The sequence below is a fragment of the Phoxinus phoxinus genome (genome assembly GCF_949152265.1).
Source record: "Phoxinus phoxinus genome assembly, chromosome: 1".
NCBI lineage: Eukaryota > Metazoa > Chordata > Actinopteri > Cypriniformes > Leuciscidae > Phoxinus > Phoxinus phoxinus.
In genome coordinates, this window is record NC_136876.1 from 2,843,277 (window position 1) to 2,852,851 (window position 9,575).

General features: G+C 38.2%; 1 protein-coding gene across 1 annotated transcript; it reads right to left on the reverse strand.

The window, feature by feature from the left end:
• Positions 1-335: 335 nt before the first annotated feature.
• On the reverse strand, positions 336-2,020 carry LOC307005031 (GTPase IMAP family member 4-like). Its single transcript, XM_079624754.1, has 2 exons — positions 1,990-2,020; positions 336-1,765 (listed from the first exon to the last, which is right to left on the reverse strand). The coding sequence occupies exons 1-2, from the start codon at positions 2,006-2,008 to the stop codon at positions 591-593; spliced, it is 1,194 nt and encodes a 397-aa protein (XP_079480880.1). The 5' UTR covers positions 2,009-2,020; the 3' UTR covers positions 336-590.
• Between the last annotated feature and the right edge of the window lie 7,555 nt (positions 2,021-9,575).

The window sequence follows — 9,575 nt, forward strand, 5'->3', positions numbered from 1 at the left end:
GTGAGTTACAGGATCAGAGAATGACATCGTTCCTCTGTCATAGGCCAGATACACTCTCACATGTTCAAGCTTCTGATGGACAGGAAAACAGAAACCTAAAGACAGACTGTTCTGATGATACTCCACACTCCAGACAGGGTGTGTGTGTGTGTGTGTGTGTGTGTTTATATGGGAACATGTATGTGCAATATATGTAGTCAATAAAGGATAAAAGTTTGTGAAGATTACATGTAATGCTATTGCCTTCATTTATAAATATTATATATATATATATACACAGCCATACATGATCAATGCATATATTGCAGTATATTGAAAAATATAAGCACTAGTTTCCCATATATGGAAATGTATTATGTTATATATTGCATTTTATTTTGCAGTATATTCCCATATATTTTTCTTCTTTCTATTATTTAAATATGTTCCCGAAGGGGTGAGACAATAAGAAAAAAAGTGCATGGGTGTATTCTGTCGTCCGAAGCTGACCTCTGGGACAGTATTGCCCGCACTCCTGCCTCTGACGCATATCCACCTCCACAACGAATCGACGGGACAGGTCAGGGTTGGTGATTATAAATAGCTTTTTTTTATGAAATTATGCAAGTTTTTTTTTTTTTTAGACGTTTCTTTAACATGTCTTCTCTTTCAGCTTCTGCCTGCTGCTTCTGATCTTCCAGCTCGAGTATTCTTGCTCTATAACTTCTTTCAATGTCTTTCTTTTCATGTTCAAAATTCTGCCTCTCACTCTCCATTCTGCATCTATGCTCATACTCTTCATTTCTTCTTCTTGTCTCCTCTTCCTGCATGCGACGCTGATGTCTCAACTTATCGGCTCTCTGTTGCTGCCTCTCAGCATTAATTTTCTGTTGATATTCAGCAGCCTTGGCACTTAATGCTCTCTGATTCTCCTTTTCTCCTTGTTGTCTTCTCACATTTTCATCAATTTGCATTTGCTCCAGCAAAGAAACCATGACAGCACCTCCTATAACGCTGTCAATCTCCTGTTGTCTCAGTCGTTCCCGCAGCTGTGCTTCTCTCCGCTGTTGATGCTGCTGCTCCTTTTCCATGATTGTTATTCTTCTCTGAAGCTCAGCTTCCCTGGCTTGCATCCTCTGTCTAGTGACATTGGCTTCCTGTTTTAACTCAGCTTCTCTTTTCTTATATTTCTCCATTAGCTGGTACGTTGAGTTTGTGTAGCATTCACCACCGTTGTGTTGCACCATGTCTTGGATCTTTTGCAGGAGCACACCCACTTGGTTATGGGTTTTATCTTTATTATTGAAAACATGGTACCTGCCATTGCATTTGGAAACCAGGGCTTGAAGTTCTTCTGCAGCCGTTTTCAGATAATTGTCGATGCTCGTGTCCTCCAGGTCATCTCCTCTTGTGAACAGAATCATTGTGTATCTTGAAGCTCCTTCCCCAAAGATCTCCTGTAACTGTTGGACTGTTTTCTTCTCTTCGGCTGTGAAGCGATTCCCAATCGCCAAGACGAAAAGAAAGACGTGGGGCCCTGGGTATGACATATCGATGCATTTCACCGTCGCCAGTGTGAGCTCAGCCTCAGAGAGCTCTGTGTCACACCAGCCAGGAGTGTCCAAAACCGTGATCATTTTTCCAGCAATAATAGTGGTAGCCAGACTGCACTGCTTAGTCACAGACTTAGAGCTCGCTGCTTTGTGAAAATGATCTTTTCCAAGGATGGTGTTACCGGTGGAACTTTTCCCAACACCTGTTTTACCAACTAGGACAATCCTAAATTCTATATTGAATAGAAAGAAAGTAAAACGGTCTTTGCATAAAAAATAATGCATTGTCTTTATTCCACAAACAAAGGCATGAGACTTTAAAATAAATAATTTTATACTATTTAAAAATAGTTTAACTTTAATTGATTTATAATGATAAAATAATAATTATTATACTGTTTTAGATGAAAAACTTCAATCATTATGGTTAAACTGAGAAAATAAATATGCTACAGACCTGTGATTTGTTGATTCATTTTGACTCCAGACTGTCTGTAAGAGAGAAACTAGAGAGCTTTAAAGGGACAGCTCAGGCCATCCCATTTTTATATGAACAGTTTGGTAAGATGTCATATTATAAACTGAAATTGAAACTGACTAAAAACAAAAAACAAAAACTGCAGGGACCATTTGTGTAATTTTTTCTATTTATTACATTGTAAAATGTTGACAGTCATCTCAATGTGAGGAATTGTGCTTATTTACCTTAATTTATTATACCTGTTAGTGGGTCTATTTGATATCTATTTATACGTCTTTTCATTTTAAACCTATTTAATTTAATATATTTATTATTTAAAGTATAGCATTTTTTTCGGCTTCGTATTGCAACAGTATGATATGCTAAAAAATAGAGTTGTTTGATGCAGGGTTGTTTTTTGTTTAGATGTTTTTGTAATGTATAACATTTTATTTATGACAAGCATGTGGAGAATTACTAGAATGTTGGCCAAAGGAACCGTCACATGAGGAGGTTTCTGTTTCTCGAAAACACTCATCCTTTATTGTCAGTTGTCAGATCATCAGTAGATGTTTTTTCCACTGCAGAACTGGTTGGGTTTATTTTGTTTGTTTTTTCACCTCATGAACTGGTTTTGCCTTCCACTAGAATCAAAACCAGAACCATTTCTCATCAGTAGATGTTTTGTTTCCACTGCAGAACTGGTTGGGTTTATTTTGGTTTTTTTCCACCTCATTAACTGGTATCGCATTCTACTAGAATCAAATCAAAAACATGAATGTGTGCACATACCATTCTTTTCCCCTCTGATTTACAGTAAGCGCGAGTGAGTTCAAAATGAGACATGTCTCAAAAAATAGTATAATAAATCTTTAACATATTTATATTGTTTATTTATCCTTTATTTCGATTGAAAACTTCTATTGTGATAATACTATATCTTCTTCCAGAGAGAAATTGTCACATTTATCCTGATTAACTCCTAAAAGATGACCTCTTTAAATGCCTTCATCTTTAAGTGTGTGGACTGTTAAACCTTGCTGTAAAAAAGGCAAAATTCTGACTTAAAAAAACATGCCTTCTGGGTAATATTTGTCGTTTTCGAGAAAATAGCCTACAAGAATATACTGTGAATTAACAGCGCTCAAAGTCGACACAGTCAGTCGCTGTGTTCCAAATCACACCCTCATTCACTATTCCCTACATTAGTTCACTAATATAGTCCTGAATGAAAAGAAGTGAGTGAATTGAGACACTGATGAACTCCTCATAAGCAGAATCATCAGGTCAGAGAAAAAAGAACAGAAAAAAGAGAAACACAATAAATTCCACTTGATTTCCAACAGCACAGTGTGTGAAACCATTTTGCTAACTAGTTTAACATTATTTATTTCATACAGAAATTTATTTGTGGATGTTTTATTGAAAATAATAAAGTGTTCATGGAGATCAGTGTTTGCTTTAATTAGGCTCTTGACCCTTGATTTTATAACATTAATTTTCCTCTGGCTTCTGTGAAACTGTGTTTATAAAACACATCTATTATGGCAATAAAAAGGCAAGAGGTTGATCAGGTGTTTTGCCTGTTGTGAAGATGCCATAATCATCATGGACTTGTCTGATTCTCTGATCTCTTTCTACGTATATCTGATCTGATTTCTGTGAATATCATAACATATCTGTAAATCTAGAACATGAGATCCAGCAATGTTTCTGTAAACGTGTGTGTGTGTGTGTGTGTGTGTGTGTGTGTGTGTGTGTGTGTGTGTGTGTGTGTTTGTGTGTGTTTTAGAAACATGACAGCATCAGAGTGGGTGTGTTTGTGTTTAGAGGGAGAGGGGGGACTGCTTTGCTGCTAATGTGGTGGTTACAAAAGTAGATAAGTAATTGTAAATAAATAAGTAGATAAATAGTAGTAAATAAATATATTATATGTAAGATGTGACGACAAGAGAATGTATTTCTTAAATGTTTGTAGTGGTTATTTCTTTGACGATTAATGTTCCCTGCTCAATCGTTCGATTATTTGATTGTATTTACCTTTTGGGAGTGTTCGCTGCTCAAACAATACAGACTCTGATAAGTGAAGCAGCAGCAGCTCCGTGTCCTGTATTAATATATAGATATATCTCCCCTCATCAGGCGGCGAGGGCACTACACTAAAGGTTAAAGCCAGTGTTTCTGCTGTTTAAAGACCACAGGTGAGAAGAGTACAGAGAGGAGAGAAGAGGCAGCAGCTCACTGCTCCACACATGGAGGTGAGGGGGCTCTGGGAGTCGAGTCAGAAGAGGGAGAACCTGCTTCCAAGAAGACAGCGCTTGAGGATCTACTAGGGGACTCTTTCTCGAAGACAGAAGTCCAGCAGAGGGACTGAGAAGGAAATTGATCTCTACAGAAGAGAGGCCTCTATCCCACTCAGTTGCTGCCCTCTGAAGTGGTGGAGAGAAAACGGCTCTAAATATCCTTTGCTGTCTCCACTTGCCAAAGCATACCTTTCCATCCCTGCTACCTCTGTTCCAAGTGAGCGTGTTTTTTCTACTGCAGGAGACATAGTTACTGCCAGGCACGTGCAGAGGGGGGGGGGGGCGTTGGGTGCTTGAGCACCTGCCCCTTTGCCCAAAGTGCCCTTTTCTCAAAGAAAAAAATTCTCTATTTTTTTTATTTTTATTTTTTTTATTAAAGGCCCTTTTGTGAATTCCTGCCTATGACAAATCTAAATATTAGTAAAATTTATGAATAATAATTTAGCCTTAAATAAAATGATCCAGATGATGACCTTTCACCTGAAGACGACCTCATCCGACCGGGACGATTTCTCACGCAGCGCGCGCATTTTTATTTACCAGAAGATTTCTTCAACACCGCGGCAGCTGGTAAGTCGTGATTCATTCTCAGCGAAGGGATTTTTTGATGTTTATTTACTTATTATTATTATTTTACAAGAACGATGTGAAGAGAGCATGCAGATATGTTGTATTGCTATGTGTGTAGCCTGTAGAAGTAACGTTAGCTTGCTGTGTTTGAGGGAGAAAAGTTTCACACTCACAGGCGTCGAGATGTCTGGTCTTTTTTATGTAATTTGACTAAACTATTATTATTATTACAGTATTTAAAAAATATTTATCACAACACTGATAAGGCTTATACTGATTTTCTCATTCTCTGAATTATCATTATAAAAATAAAACAATTCAGAACAGGATTCAAACATAATTATATATTATATTATATATATATATATATATATATATATATATATATATATATATATATATATATATATCATTTTTTTTTTTTTTTTTTTTTTTTTTTAAATCTACAACAGCAACAGTAGTGTTTACAACAGAAAGACCACTATAGCCTGTAAACTCAATAATATCTCTGTGGAAATAAATGTAAAAATATCAATGTCCATATAAATTGAATATTATACCTGACCTGACATCAAAGTGCAGTGTGAATGAGATGTGATCCTAGTAGATTTCAGGAAAAGGTATGAAATGTCCTTTTGTGTTTGTGTTCTGCAGTGCAAAGATGCCTCGCAAAGAGAGGATAAAAAAACAAAAAAAGAAGGAGCTGCTTGAGTCAGCAAAAGGCAGTGGATCCCTATCCAGCTGGTTTATGAAGAGTACATCAGGTAAGAATAACACATGTAGCCTGTCATTTGTTTACATTGCAAAGGTGTTCAATTTTAGACAACAACTACAACAGTAATACTAATATTAATTACTATATTCCAGTGTATCAGTTCTTTAATGTTTTGTATCAATATTTAAGGTGGACTTATTGTTTAGGTACCAGAGTAGTAGTGATGGTTAAAATAATAGATTGATGCTGAAATAGTAAATTGTGCTGTGTTCCTAGATGGACAGAGAGTGGAAAGTAATAGATCAGATGAGGAGATGGAGATAGAGGAAGAAAAAGAGGGAAATGTAGAGGCACAAGTGACAGAAAGAGAGCAGGGAACAGCAAGTCTGGAGAAAGAGGCTGGTGAGAACGAGGGAAATGAAGAGGCACAAGCAACAGAAAGAGAGCAGGGAACAGCAAGCCAGGAGAAGGAGACAGATGCCAGAGAGAGGCTATTTTCAAACCTATTTGGACTACAACACCCAACTGACCCTGCCCACGTCCTACAATTCAACATAAAGTATGATGAGGCCTTTATCCAACTGTGTGATAATATTGGACCCTGCCAACCAGTACTGTCATTTCCAAAGAATGTAGAGGGACGGTCATTTCAGAAGAAGTGGTACGAGAACAACCCATGGCTAGAATATTCTCCTAGCACTGATGCCATGTTTTGCTTCAGTTGTCGTCTTTTTTTAAATGATGAAAAATACAAGTGTCACACTAATTGGAAAACTGTAGGATTAAATCGCTGGAGGAAGGCTTTAGAAAAAATTAAAGAGCACTGTGCCTCAGAGGCTCACATGTGTGGTATGGTGAGGTGGAACTCATTCAAGAAAAAATTACTGGAGGCAGCATTTGAAGTGGGTGACCTTGAGTCGCAAGCTGCAAAAGACAAAGAGAGGGAGAGGAACAGAGAAGTGTTGTCTCGTCTGATTGCCATTACTCTTTTCCTGGCAAGACAGGGTATGTCTTTCAGGGGAGATGATGAGACTTCATCAAGCCAAAATCGAGGGAATTTCTTAGAGTTAGTGGAGTTGTTCAGCAAGTATGACAGTGTAATTAAATTACACCTTGATGCTGTAAAAGAGAAGCAGGGAACCCAAAAAAGACCCCAAGTCTCGCTCCTCTCGAACAGAACCCAGAATGACTTAATCAAAGCTTTGGCCATATCAGTAAAACGTGTCATCAGAGAAGAAATTCAAGAGAGCAAAATCTTTTCGATACTTCTGGATGAAACGACAGATGTGTCCCACACTGAACAGGTTTCTTTTGTTGTGAGATATGTACACAACATGAAAATAAAGGAGCGATTCATTCAGGTGTGCAATGTACATTCAACAAGCGGAGATGCTCTTGAAAACCTTGTGATGGCTCTACTGGAAGAAAATGATCTGAAAATAGAAAACATCCGGGGTCAAGGTTATGATGGGGCTGCAAACATGAGTGGGCACTATAAGGGACTGCAGTCCAGAATCCTGAGGCAAAATCCAAAGGCTTTGTATGTGCACTGTCAGGCACACTGCCTTAATCTGGTATTGGTAGAAAGTGCAAAGTCAAACATCTGTTTTGTCAACTTTTTCAATCTAGTTGAAAAACTTTACACTTTTATGGCCAACTCATCAAAACGGCACTCTGCATTTATTGAAATGCAGAAGAGGAAGCACCCCGATCAGCGTCCACTAGAGCTGAAGAAACTGTCAGATACTCGGTGGGCCTGTAGAGAGAGTGCACTTAGAACTCTGGTGAAGGTCCTCCCATCTGTCATGCAGTTCCTTGAGGAAATGACACAGCAAGATCCCCCAGACTCCTCAGCTGGTGATGCAATGATCCTTTTAAAAAGCATCAATTTTGAGTTCTTCTTGTGTCTGGAGATGACCTGTCCAATCTTCCAGGTGACTGCAGTTGCATCGGATGCATTGCAGCAGAACGACATGGACCTGGCTGCAGCATAAAGCATTGTTGATGGCGTTTTAAAAAGGCTTGCCTACAGCAGAACAGAAGAAGAGTTTGAAATCATTTATAAACAGGCTACAGAGAAGGCTGCATCAGTGGGCATGGATCCTCCATCTGAGGTCCCTGGTCAAGCTAGGAGGAGGAAAGTGCCAGAGAAATTCAAGTTTGCTGCCACATCAGCTACGACTGACCATGCTTTCACAACTTTGCTGGAGTACTACCGTGTTAAAGTCTATTACGTTTTTGTGGACACAATGATCCAAGAGCTTCAGAGACGCTTTAAAGGAGGAGATCATTCCAAATGGGAAATATTGCATGCCTTCCATTGCCTGACAGTCCCAGAGAACTGGAAAACAGCTAGCATTCAAACAGCAGCACTCCAAGCTGTGAAGAAACTGTGCCAGTTCTATAATATTGAAGATGAAGACAAATTGCAGACAGAATTGAAGGTCTTCCATACAGCATACTCATGCCCACCACCAGCCAATGTGTCATCTATTCTTTCAGTGGTAAAGGAAAACAATGCACATCTAGTTTTCCCAAACATGACTCATCTGCTGAAGACATATGGCACACTTCCGGTGTCAACAGCAACTGTGGAACGTTCCTTCTCCAAACTTAAGCTGGTGAAAACAAAACTTCGCAGCCTTTGCAAAGAGGAGAGATTGTCCGACCTTCTTCTGTTGGCCATTGAGAAGGACATTCCAATAAATGACAATGATGTCATTAACATTTTTAGGGACATGGCCAACAGGAAATTTCTGTTATAAAAGCCTATAACAACTCATCCTCCACTTATTGGTAAGATTAATGCTACATTGTGATTTTTAGTAGGTGCCAACAGAATGAACACAAACACACACATACACATTTTAATTTCTTTATTTATATTTTTGATTAGACAATCAATCAAAATCCAACTACATCTCAGAGTCACAATGCAATTTGAAATCATGATCACAGTATTGTGTACTCTAGACACATGGCCATGGCCACCATCATCCTATCCCCCATTAATGTTTGTTTTCTCAGATAATTTAACTTTTTTGAATCTGGTATCTTATTTTCTCTACCTGCAGCTCTTGGTGTGCAGCAGCCTCTGTGAGCATCTCCCTCTTATTTTCTTGGAGCAGTCAGCCTTGGCAGGTCAGTGAGCCAGTTCCAAACACTGTCAGCAATCTTTACATCTTGTCATGGTCACATAACAATTGTTTAATCAGCTAATATATCTCTTATATGTTTGTTGTTTTAATGTCTACAGTCTCTCAGATCAACTCCACTATCATCAGCAGCAACAACAACAACAGCAAAGGCAGCATACTCACTCAAGGACTTGTGTGAAATCTAGTATATTTGCTGTAAAAAAAAAGTGCTGTATTTTTTTCTGTTTGCTTTGTTTTTGTTTTTAATATATTAATGTAACTCAGTTTTTGTCTAATTTTTGTAATTCAGTTTTTGCCATCAAAATAGCCACAAATGCTGACATGGCATTAAATAAAACTATACTGTACGAAACATGGGCCATGTTGATTTTACTATAAAGTTTACTATAGTTTTTACTATAATGGCTGTTCTTAATTATTCTGTATAACAGAAAAAAAAGCCATCAGGTTGGTACAACTTAAGACACTTCAGTTTCTAATTATTAATAGGTGGACAGACAGAAAATATTTTTTTAACTTTTAAACTTAAAATGGTCTTTTCTGTTCTGTTTCTTTTCCAAAACTGCACCACAGCGTTTGCTGCCTTATCAATACAGAATCATCCGTATCGATACGCGAATCAGCAAGGAATGCCGATATATTGCTGTATTGATATTTTGAGCACAGCACTTTTTAAAGCCTTGTTCCATGTGCCCCTTTTATACTTTGAGCACCTGCCCCTCCAAAGGTCTCTGCACGGCCCTGGTTACTGCCAAAAGGTCTCCACTGCTGCCAGAAATCGTCGACATGCTTATATTCTTGAAAAAGAACACGACCATATCTTAGGCTGTTCTGTGT